We start from the raw sequence: 12,806 nt of genomic DNA, 5'->3' as shown, positions 1-12,806 counted from the left end.
CTTTCATGACCACTGTCTCTGCATGTTTGTCTTTGTGTGACTTGGTTTAATTACAGGCCACCCATGCTAAGAAAATATGCATCATGTATTGTTGGGGACTTTCAGTGTGTGTGTGTGTGCGTGTGTGTATGCCTGTACTTGTGTAGGGACATAAATTGTTACACCCAGTCAGATTTTGGGGACAAACGGCAATTCCCCTCATTAATTATGTTTTTAATGAGTAGACTTGGTTTAAGGTAAGAGTCAAGTGGGAAATGAATGCAAGTCACTGTAATGTCCTCTGAAGTGATGGAAGAGCTCCTCCTGTGTTTGTATGTATATTTGGAAGTAGACCTTCAATTAGAAACGCACAATTACAAGAGCATGTCAAAGCCAACTGCACCAGTGTTAAGCATAATTGCATTTTCAAGTAAATTGCATGGAAATGCTTAAAATACCCCCCCACCACACACAAACACACTTTTTTTTTTTTTTTAAAGACACATGTTGTGATGGCACTGTAACAACCTTCCAGGAAGGTCTTCTGGAAGTTGGTGAGTGGATGGTTTGAGTGTAGCAGTTTCATTTGACTTTGTGATGTGGGTGGCATGGTTGCAGTGTGGTTAGTGCTGCCGCCTCCCACAAGGCTGCATGTTTCCCGTAGGCTGCTCAGACGAGCATGTCAGGTGGAATAATCCCAGTGTTTTTCTAGCCTGACTGTCTCAGGCCTGCAGTGTACTCAGAATAAAAGTGAGTCTCTTCCTCATGAGATTGACATACAGCATACATACAACACTGTTTACAGAACTGAATTTAAAGCACCACAACATACAGGCCATAAATGGCATTGTATAAATTATTATTGCTATATTTGAGCCAAACAGGAAAACTTGTTTTACTGTAGACCTCAAAAAACAGCAGGGATAAAATAATAGTTGTTTGTTTATTATAAGATATATTTTTATAGATTATTTTATTTTCTCTGTAATTGTTTTTTTGTTTCTCACTGGTCTCCAGCTCCTGTTACTGTGCTACATGTTTCCAAGTATTCAACACATCTTAGTTGTTTTAAGGCTTTTTGAACCAGCTTCTCCAGTCCCCCTTTACTTGATTCTTTTTACCAGTAAAATGATAACAAATTGCTGTTTGTGATCAAATAAATTTAAAAAGGGACTTTTTTTTTTTTTTTTTAATGAGTTGTCATTACTTTCACGTATGGTCCACTATTCAAGCTCCAGCAGCACAGTGAAGCATTCTAATGAGGTTCATACTGAATTCAGCTATCTTTCTAAAACCCAGAGTTCTTTCCAGAGTACAGTAAGTACAATCTTTGCACAACTTTAATAATGGTGAAAGCCCCATATTCACCATCCTTTATCAAGTGTTTCCACTATCTCTTCTCTGCACATGTCCAAAACATCTCAGCCTTGCTTCCCAAAATTGCCTCCCAAGATCCATAGCTACCAGTTAGGTGATCCCTGTTGAATAAGGGAGTTGTTTAAAATTAAATGAATAAATGATTGGACGATCTAAATAAAGCCAAGCTGAAAATAAGTTTAGTACTTTTTGCTGTAAGGGAAAAAATGGTGGTGTTGCTCACACCCTGAAGCAAACTGCTCCAAAGCCTGGGGCCACAGTAGTTAAAGACTCGATCCATGCCAGAAATACTGACTAATTTAAAGTGGCACAGGACGCGGAACACATGCATGTATTATCAAGTTTGATTTATTTATTTATTTTTAGGTTTTTTTTTTTTAAGGGAATTAACCCTGGAGTTGATAAGATGTGAAGGTTAACATCTGCTGCCACCTGCTGGCTAAAATGGCTAACTGCCATATTTAAATGTTCATTTAATTACTTGCGTCTGTTATTAAAAAACACACACACAAAGAAAAAAAGTAATGAATCGCACATTTAAACTTCTGTGGCAGATTTTAGATGTATTTGGGAAACGTTTTACTTTCCAAATAAACCGACGGAAATACTGCGGTGGGCGGTGTCAGACGTCAACGGAAACGGAAGTGAATGAATGAAACGATGGCGATAGGTAACCTGTAACGTCTCCGTGCAACTGGGACGAGGTCAGAGTGAGTTTAGTTTTCACACTTTGTGGCTATTTTGTCCAAACTACGTCTTTAACAACTGCCTTCAACGAGTACATTACGTGCTGACGTTAGAAAGAATACACATTAGCCTGACGGTGACTATTATAACTGCTGTAACGGTGACGTTTGTAAGCACCTCAGCTGGAAGTACCGCTGGATAAATTAACTGTAAGCCTGTACGCCCTCCCAGACCACCCTACCTCTGACACACAATGAGACAGTTTAGCCTCGCTCTCCTCCGCCACATCTCCTCATCCACTGCCCCCGCACTCACCGGGACGTGCCGCCTTCACAGTTGGCACTGCTTCACTGCTTCACGCCCTCAGTACCGGAGCATCGTCCCGCCTCACAGCTGCCAGCACACACGGACTGAAAGCACAGCAGCCAGCCAGCACATACAGGACCTGAGTGGGCCTGAGCAGAGACTGCTGAATAAACTTTATGACGGGCTGATCGGAGGACAGCGGGCGTCTTTGGCAGAGTGCATCACTTTGGTGGAGACCCAGCATCCCAGAAAGAAAGAGCTGGCCCAGGTGCTGCTGCAGAGGGTCCTGGCTTACAGGAGGGAGCAGGAGAGCCGCAATGGAGGGAAGCCAGTGGCCTTCAGAGTAGGTGTGTAGGCTTAAGTCTGTGGCGGTTGTCTGAACTCAGTTTTTCTTGTCTCTAAGTGTCTTTGAACCTAAAATGTATTAAAATAAGTACATTTAAACTAAGGCTACTGCCATTGTATCCGCATTATAACCTACAGATCACAGTGGAGCTATAAAGACACGAAACCTTCATATGAAGACTATTTTACAACTGCTGTTGTAAAATAGTTTCTCATAAAATAGTTTCTCATAAAATAGTTTCTCATTTCACACTTTTTTTTTACGATAAAAAACAAAGTCACAGCCAGTAAATATGTCCTAATGCTGAAATCCCCACCACAAGGATAGTGGTGCATTTTCTGGGGGGATGAATTCTCTGAAATTTTCAGGCTTTGCAAAGATTGCTGTGGGCTTATTTGGACCCTTTTGTGTTTTAGTTCGGCCCCCAGAGCCTTATGTTTAACACACCTTGTAGTATAAACACGTCACCTCTGCCATGAATCCTTCATCAGACGGTTTCTGCAGCAGTGGCTCCGATGTTCTATGTGGTGCAAAGAAACAGTCACATAATTTTGCATTCAGATTTCTTCAGACTTGACCCCAAAGTGAAGTGTGTGTTTAACAAACAAAAAAAAAAAAGAGTTTAACATTTTTACATTTTAAACTCTGCGTTATTAAAGCTTTAAAAGCAGAAAGTAGAAACAATATTCAGATGATACTGTGTAGTTACTTTAACACATAAATTTAAATTAGGTTAGTAGAAATCAGCTCTTGGGGCTGTTTGGTGCCATCCATTACAGTTTAACCTCCCTCCCACAAGAATCATGACTACCATTTTTATGCAGATGATCCACAGTTGTACTTGTAACTTTCCTCTAATGATCTAACCTCTGTTCACAAACTAATAAGCTGCATTAATGACCTTAACTGGTGGATGTCTTAAAACCTTTTAGAACTGAGCAGAGACGAGACAGAAATACTTGTCCAAAAAAGTCAGAGACAAAAAAACCTGTTCATATTTATCATTCATTTCTCTTCACACAGTGAACAAGTCAGGCATCATTTTGGACAGTGATCTCACTTTTGATAACCAGATCAATAAGGTTAACTGTCACTTAAAAGTATATCTAAGGTTAGAAATTACAATTTCAGACTGACTCCGTGCATTCATATCACAAAGGTTAGATTATTTCAACATTCAAATCATCAATGGGCCGTCTTCATCTTATCCAAAACACAGCAGCCAGAATCCTTACAGGTACATGGAAATTTGACCACATTATCCCAGTATTGAAGACCACTTCATTGGCTCTCATTACCATATAAAATCACTTCTGTATGTTCACAAAGTTCTCAATGGTTTGGCCTTCCAGTACATGTCTGACAACCGAGTCAGACCTCTTAGGTCATCAGGTTCTTTTAACTGGTTCCACAATCAGATCCAAGTAACCTGAAGGGTTCAGTTACTGTGCTCTGCGTCTTTGGAACAAGCTGCCTGCTCACTTGAGATCAATTACATCTGTGCGTACATTCAATAACCGACTGATGTAATGGAATGTGCTATGTAAATAAGTGTCATCGTCACTGTTTGTTGCAAACTGACGAGGTCTCTTTGATTTCTCAGGTCTGTCTGGACCCCCCGGAGCAGGAAAGTCCTCCTTCATCGAGGTGGTGGGGAAGATGCTGACAGGACGTGGACATAAAGTTGCAGTGCTGGCTGTCGACCCATCCTCCTGCACCACTGGGGGTAACCGCTGACACGTTCATCATCTGCTTTTACTGTGATACAGATGAACTATTATTATTTTGAGCTTTACAGCGCACAGGGAAATTTTATGTAATGTTTAAAGATGCTGGATTTAGGTTCAGGGAATATTGTGCTGTTTATGTTTGGCTGTATTAAAGTGCTTTTCCTGATTTGTGTAGAAACATACGATGACGGAGATAAATGTTCGTATCGGTCAAAGTTTCATATAACGAGGTATGTTGACTGTTCCTTTCTGCTCTTGGTGTAAAGTCACTGAGCAGGGATCTCTTTAACACGACCATTTCAGGTGCAGAGCCCCGCCCACCTGCTGTTCAAAATTGTTTGCAAAGGGCAGCAGAAAGTTGTCTACCACAGGTGGTGGCCTTAAAGAGAGAAGTTAAAACTGCTTGCTTTAAACCATTTATTTTCCATAAATGAATCAGGCTATTTTTATTTGAGAGAATATAAAATATAGAGCAGGAAACAAGCAGAATAGGTCCCCTTTGAATAGGCTGAAATCACTGAGTAATTACAAGCAGCACTGCACAGTAAAACTGCTGCCAAGTGACTCATCCCTCTTGCTGCAGGGTCTCTGATGGGCGATAAGACTCGTATGACTGAGCTCTCAAGAGACATGAACGCCTTCATCAGGCCATCGCCGACCTCGGGAACACTCGGAGGTGTCACCAGAACAACCAACGAGGCCATTGTTCTCTGCGAGGGAGCAGGTTACGACATCGTCCTTGTGGAGACTGTAGGTAAGATGCTGTGACGCGAACCCTCGGAGTAAGCGTGTTAAAGCCATAATCTCAGCAAGTATTTGTTCTTCTGCTTGTACTAAGTTTTTTTTTTTTTTTAATGCAAACATAATTTGTTCAGTGTGATGTCTGATAGCAGCGCCAGTCATCAGGCACCTGCTCTGCATCTCCAGGCTAAAATTTATTCACTGTGAGCGCTCTGAAGTTTGTGAAAGCTCATGATTATTCATCAGCTTTCATGATTTTTGAATGACTGAGCAAGTCCTCACCAGGACCAGCTTTCCTTTAAATTCTTTAGATTTTCCGACAACGCAAACGCAGGCAAATATTTAGTGTGACTGTTGGATGTATCGTTTGAAAAGCGTGAGGCTGTATAAGACTGTAGATTTAGTTTCAGATGAGAGGATACTGTGTCGTATCAAACTTTGTCGTGTTATCAGTCAGCAGTGATCGTTAAACTAGTCCTCTGTTTTGTCATCTTTCTTCTTTTTTTGTTTTTCCTCCAGGAGTCGGCCAGTCAGAGTTCGCAGTGGCAGACATGGTTGACATGTTTGTGTTGCTGATTCCACCAGCAGGGGGCGATGAACTCCAGGTCAGTGAAAACAAGCCTGCTTCAGCTCATCTGTGGAGCTGGAACAAAGTAATCGACCAGTAAAATTTAGTCATTGTTAATTTCGTGCTAATGTGTAGGGGAATAAAACCAGTTTTTGATTGAGCTGCTGTCATTTATCAGCCGCTGATTATCTGATATCAACGATCTTTAAATTCATCAGAATTATAAAACCTGAACTAAATTACCTAATGAATATATTTATGAAGCACTGTTTATAAGCAAAAGCAGATTGTGTGTCCACGTTTTTTTTGTAAAGATAAACATGCTCACAATAACTATATGCTCGCCACTTAATTAATTAGGAAAATTATTCACTTCATTAGCCTTCCTCATGATGATTAATACTACAGTGATTATGGTGGGACAGTAGGTAGCTGAAGTGGCATTTGTTTTAATTATAATAACTATTGGTAATGTGGAAACACTCGGACATGAACACACGAGGAAAGCAGCACGCTTGAAAATTCATTCCAGTAAATTAGTGGTTAATAATCAACCTGTGTTACTCAGAGTCAAAATGTACAGTTAGCTCATGGTCTACACATACCACCGTATATTTTTATATGGGATTATTTGAGCTAATCATAGAAAACCTAACTATATCAGAGGTGTTGTAATGTGCAAAAGTCTCATTCCTTTAAGTGGTCATGAGCAATATTTCTCCAGGCTTTCTGAAGGACTTTCAAAGTTTTCCTTTGCTTTTTCAGTCCAGTTCTCATACCTGGGGTTAGGGTTAAGGGTCGGCCATTTACTTTAGCACAGTTCTGTACAGAAAGAAAAATATTTATACAATTCGATTCCATCTATCTTTGGATATCGACTGCAAAAATCAGCCATGTTGAATGGAAAGAAAGTCTTAAGACTTTTAAAGTCTCAGGCTTGAAAACACTTGACCGCAGCTCCGTGCAGGAGCCTTGAGGAGCTCAGGCATCAGGCAGCGTTTTCATCGTTTAATCATCCTCCTCTCTAATGACAAAATCTCTGTTCAGGGCATCAAGAGGGGCATAATCGAAAGGGCCGAGTTGGTCGTGGTGACAAAGTCAGACGGAGACCTGGTGGTGCCGGCCAGGAGGATCCAGGCTGAATACACCAGCGCACTCAAACTGCTCAGGAGACAGTCCAAATCCTGGAACCCTAAGGTGTGTGTGTGTAGTGATGTAATGATGCAAGGAGTCGGTAACAAGGATTTGGTGGTGTTTGGTGTTTGCTCTGCTGGGCAGCTGCAGCACATGGACCCAACAAGATATCCCACAGAGAGGTCAGCTGACCCAGGAGGAGGAGGAGTGTGGGGGTGGGTCATCATAACATCACGGCATTAGTGCTGCAGTGTCCCACCTCACCCGCTCGCCTGGCTAGCCCTGTCCCTTTGTTTTCCCAGCCCAGTGCTGCATCTGCCCACCGGGCAAGCAGCCAGGAAGCACCCCCACCTACCAGTCCTTATTACCCCCACCCCCCGCTCCCAATGCACTGGATACTCGGCTGCTGTGTCATGCATTTCACTGATTAGAAAAGTGCTCGTTCTCATAAAATCTGATAGGCTTCTCTTACAGCTCCTCTCTCTTTATGCTTCACGCTCGGCTTTGTTGTGCATATTCGTGTCTGTTTCCCGACTGTATGGCAGAGATTTAGTCTCTTGCTCTGCTTTGCGTGGCACTATGATGTGACATAAATACTATTTTGACTTGATGATTAAACTCTTGGTGGCATGTGAGGCGACTTTTATGGTTCTCTTCACAATCACTTAATCCTTTGGTCTATGTTATGTAGGAAATTGCAAAAGGTAAATGGTCCCAGAGTTCAGAAGCACGACGGGTCGTCTTTAAATTTAATCTTTGTTGTCCATCCAACAACCCAAAACCCCCAAAGACTGATTACACTGATGTCAGAAAAAAAATGGCAGATTTTGGACAGTGAAACTAGAAAAAGGTTTTAGACATGTTGCTTAAAAAACGATTACATTCATATACACAGTGCATGCACATCATGAATTAACTGTGATTAATCACATTTTTGGAAACCTGTGCTTAGTTTTACTAGTCACACCCAGCGCTGGTTATTGCCAGACTGGCTGCATCAAGAAATCACTTAAACCGACTCTGTCTGATAAAGTGAAGCCGGCTAAAAGATCTCAAAGAGCAACACAATCTAAAGAAACTAAAAACAGCTGAGAGATAAATTCGTTGATATCTATTAGTCTGGAAAGAGTTACAAAGCTGTTTATAAGGCTTCAGGACTTATAACCACAGTGAGAGCCATTATTCACAAATGGAGAAAACTTGGAACAGTGGTGAACCTTTCCAGGAGTGACCGGCCTACCAAAATTACTCCAAGAGCTCATCGAGGACTCAGCCAGGAGGTCACAGAACAACCCAGAACAACATTCGGAGAACCGCAGGCCTCACATGTCTCAGTTCATGTCAGAGTTCATGATTCAACATGAGTCTGGGCAAAAAAGGCAACCATGAGAGAGTTCAAGGTGAAAACCACTGCTGACGCAAAAAGAACACAAAGGCTCGTCTCACATCGCTGCATTGTCGAAGTCTCAAATCCAAGTGAGATTCTTTGGCGTGACCTTAAAAAGGCTCAAAAACCCTGCAATGTGTCTGAATTAAAACAACACTGCAAATAAGAGTGAGACGAAATTCCTCCACAGCGATGTGAAAGATTCATCGGCAGTTATTACAAACACTTGATTGCGCCTCTTACTTACCAAGCCAGGAACAACCAGTTATCAGGTTTAGGGGGCAAATACTTTATCACATAGGGCCGCACAGGTTTGGACTTTTTTCCCATCTAATAAACAAAATCATCGCTTACAAACTGCATATTGTATTTACTCAGGTTATCCTCGTCTAATAATAAAATGTGTTTTATGATCTAAATAATGCAGGTTTGACAAATATACAAAAAAAATTAGAAATCAGGAACACTATGATTTTATGTCTCTGCTCTTTCGTATTTCTGATTTTATTTTGGTGCTTTTAGATTTAAATGTTGTTTCAGATGAGTTTTTTGTAACTTCACAGCACTTCTAATATTGGGTTTGTAAGATTAGATAAATTAATCTTGATTTCAGTTTGAGCTTCAAGGCTGCTTTATTGTAAAACCAGGAGACGGACAGACCGACGTCTTTGAATGGCATTTCCAAGACATGTTGTGTTAACACAAATCTATTTTAGATGTCATGAAAGCCGTAGGGTTATTGAAGCTTTCTTTGTTCCCTGGTGTTTTAGAAATGCAATACAAAATTCCTCAAGTGCCTCTTTAAGAGCTGTTACATCCAGATTACAAGAAGCTTGTTTTCCCTCTCAGCTTTTAGTGGCTTCTTGATGATTTCTTACGGAGGAACAGTGAGAGTGGCTTTAAAGCTTTCAATGTTGCGACCAGCGGAAACAAAACCAATGTCACGGCGGAGAGACGAATATTAGAAAGATTTGTGTAACGCCTGAAAACCTGGAGAACTACAAGCATTTGTGTAACTAGATACCAGCAGAGGTAAGGCGGTCTGTGAATGTATTAAGTAGTTTTAAAAAGATCATTTATATGAGAGAATATGCTGTAAGTACAGTAAGTCACATGATCTTTCTTCTTCTCACCTTAACGTTGTAACTGGAACATGTGTAAGTGGATTTTGATCACAGCTGCCATTGATATTCTGAGCTGTTTAAGTGACTCAAATTTGATTGTCAGCTGGTGTTTAATAGAAGACGGCAAAGAAAGGATCTGCACATCTGAATGGAGCTTTGTGTCTTCCTGTAAACCTGGAGCTCGCTTTCAACAAACTCAATGTTACTCTGAATTTCATCATGCGCTCTCGGATCTGCATTAAGCTTTGAGGAGAGACGTGCAGTCGAAGTACTAAACACATAAGTGACATTTATCCCCGGATTGCCTGCGTGAACAAGGTGTTAAGGACAGACGAATGCTTGATATTTGCGTAGTGACTTGACAGCTTCTTGTAGGCTGGAGGTGCACTGAAAGGAAAAAACCTTAAATGCAGAACTCCCAGACTCTGATGCATTTACCGCATCCAAAATGTTCTCTTAATGATCGCGGGGGGGAAAGCTTAATGCAGTTTTAAAGCCCGTCTTCAGTTAAACCTTTATTTTTAATAATAACCTCTACATTTATTGTGTATTGTAGGAAGCTCAGGTTGGCTTTTCCCAAGAAGACTTCCTGTTCAGCAGTCTGTACTGGTGAACCGGTAACCTGCTCAGGATTTAATCATCACTGGCATTTGAAAAACATCAATGTAAATGTGCCACGGTTGGCTCAGCAGTGCATGTTGCACTTGTAGTTAAAAAATAAAACATTAAAGCTGAAGTCGACAGGAAAAAATGAGACATTTTAAAACATAAAAACACACATCGGTATATCAAAGTGAACGTATAAAGATAAAAGCACATATCTGTTGGTTGCATGGGGTCGAGCTCTGGTTTGTTTTCCCACCCCGGCGTGGTTTGTTTGGGAAATACAGAACGAGAGAAACACAAAACTTTTCAAAAGTGGTTGTCTCACAGTCTTGTAGATGCCCTGAGTTTCAGTAAACACATTCATCAATGCCTCAGCATTTTCACCAAGCTAACAGATGCTGAAGCTAAAGATAGTTCCTCTGTTTTTATTTCAGTTAGTTTTCCAAGTTCTCAAAATTGTTTCAGTTCATTTCATGGGGCGATCGTGGCTCAAGAGTTGGCAGTTCGTCTTGTAATCGGAAGGTTGCCGGTTCGATCCCCGGCTCTGACGGTCTAGGTCATTGTGTCCTTGGGCAAGACGCTTCACCCGTTGCCTACTGGTGGTGGTCAGAGGGCCCGGTGGCGCCAGTGTCCGGCAGCCTCGCCTCTGTCAGTGCGCCCCAGGGTGGCTGTGGCTACAATGTAGCTTACCATCACCAGTGTGTGAATGTGTGGATGACTGAATGTAGTGTAAAGCGCTATAAAAATACAGGCCATTTACCATTTTAAAGGCCATTTCATTTTTTTCCAAACAGCCCACATCTTACCAGCATCCAGATCTGTTGATTTGTCTTAAAAATTAAAAAACAAAATCCTCCACTGTTCAGCTGTCATGAAGAGAGGAAGCTGCCATAGAAGTCTAAAGTATATGGAGCTGTAAATGTGCTTTTTGATACTGTTTAACATTAGATTCAATGGGGATTGTTTCGGTTTTGGGGTCAGCCTCAAGTGGCCATTAGTGGAACTGCGGTTTTTGGCTCTCTTACTTAACCTTTCAGCTCTGGAACCTTTCAGCTTTCTTAAACATACTCTTCCAGAGATCTGAACTTACCTCTGGCAGCTGCCGTCACTTTCGTGCTACTGACATGACCTTGAAATGAAAATGATGATTTGCTTTAAAGACTTCATGACCTACAAGAAGCATAAAAATCAATTTACAATATAAAACTTTCTCTGTTCTGTATATTTTGCTGTGACTTTGAAACGCTCATTTTGAACAGCTGAATCATGAATCTTCCCACCCCTCACCTTCTCCACCCACAGGTTGTGCGGGCTTCCTCGCAAACCTTCGAGGGCATCCCAGAGGTCTGGGCCAAGATGGAGGCATACCGGGAGACCGCGCTGGCCAGCGGTGAGCTGCAGGGCAGGCGGACGGCCCAGCAGAAGGTGTGGATGTGGAGTCTGATCCAGGAGAGCGTCCTGTGCCATTTCCAAAATCACCCCGGTGTCAGAGAAGCTCTACCCCACCTCGAGGAGAGGGTCACCAAAGGAGCCATCTCTCCAGGACTGGCTGCTGACCTGCTTCTCAGAGCCTTTTCTTCATCCTCTTCATCACAGTAATCACTGGGACTGCACTGTCAGATAAGGAACAGATCACTCACTGAAAAGGAGAGCGAGAAAATGACCTTGGCTCTGCGGTTTGCACAAAAAGACTCGATCTCTGCTCTTTTAACACACGATTTAAAAATTTAAATACGTGAGAGTCAACCCCGTCTACAGAGGCTTCGCTTTCTGATTGCTTTCATCCAAGTCACAAGAGCAGGAAGAGCGCTGACAGTCGTCATTTCTCGTCAGCGGCTCCGAGACGCACTCGCGTTTGGCAAAAATGAGATGCGTTGAGACTCCGAGATGTGAAACGCGGAAGCGACCGTCTCTTTTGGACACTACGGACAAGTTTTAACGAGATCAGTGAAGGAGGATTCAAAGGTCGTGTGGTTGCAGTTGAAGAATAGTTTGAGCGTTATCTTTCACTATCATGAACGGCGTGTTACAGTAAAGCTGTGACTCGTTCCTCACGATCAGTAATATCAGTAATAACAGACTATTTGCGAGCCACAAAGCGTCAATGAAAGGATCGAGCTTGGGTAGAATCGATTTAGTTAGAGCCCCGTGTTTCTGCTGCTGAACTACTGAAGATGTTGCTCTAATAACAGGTTTTCCTCAGGAAAGCATCGAGGCTTTGAATCAGTGTTTTTCTTTTTTTGTTTGTTTTTTAATCCACTGTTTGGTTTCTATTAAAGAACAATTTGAATCTTAAGTGGACAAGTGAATTACATTAAATCTGCCGGCGCAGTTGGCCGAGCTCTTCTACTGCTGCGTGTTTGCTCACGATATGAAAAAGGGCCGAGTGATTAATGTTACCTCTACGAATATTAGCCCTGAGATTTGTCAGAGATTTAATGACATTTCTTTTCGGCTCTCCGGAGCCAGAAATGTCAGCGCTGGGCTTCGTCTGAATGACTCAGCTGTACGGTTGCTTCGAATTCAGGCAAAACACACTTTAATATTTCCAGAATTAAGTTCATACTGCGCTGCGCTCCCGGACACCACCGGAGGACTGAACACAAAGAGAAGTCACGCACTCATAACGCCGGTGCAGCTACTTTATTACTTTATTATTTAAAAGCTGCTTTATTCAGGGACCCCGCAGCAGACGCCGGTATCAGCGGCATATTCTTATACAGTCTAATCTATACACAGGGTATTTCCCACCCATTATGCATTCGTAGGCTGCACCTGTTATTTTTAGTGTCTGTTAATCCGTCAGCTGTTTTTTTTTAAT

At 41.9% G+C, this 12,806-nt stretch overlaps 1 protein-coding gene across 1 annotated transcript; it reads left to right on the top strand.

Annotated features, from left to right (window-relative positions):
- Positions 1-106: 106 nt before the first annotated feature.
- mmaa (metabolism of cobalamin associated A) lies at positions 107-12,281 on the top strand. Its single transcript, XM_040023878.1, has 6 exons — positions 107-2,696; positions 4,299-4,421; positions 5,009-5,179; positions 5,686-5,771; positions 6,782-6,931; positions 11,288-12,281. The coding sequence occupies exons 1-6, from the start codon at positions 2,297-2,299 to the stop codon at positions 11,582-11,584; spliced, it is 1,227 nt and encodes a 408-aa protein (XP_039879812.1). The 5' UTR covers positions 107-2,296; the 3' UTR covers positions 11,585-12,281.
- The last annotated feature ends 525 nt before the right edge of the window (positions 12,282-12,806 follow it).

This window comes from Simochromis diagramma, unplaced genomic scaffold (assembly GCF_900408965.1).
Source record: "Simochromis diagramma unplaced genomic scaffold, fSimDia1.1 OVJJ01000302.1, whole genome shotgun sequence".
NCBI lineage: Eukaryota > Metazoa > Chordata > Actinopteri > Cichliformes > Cichlidae > Simochromis > Simochromis diagramma.
This window is presented reverse-complemented; position numbering and strand designations above follow the sequence as displayed.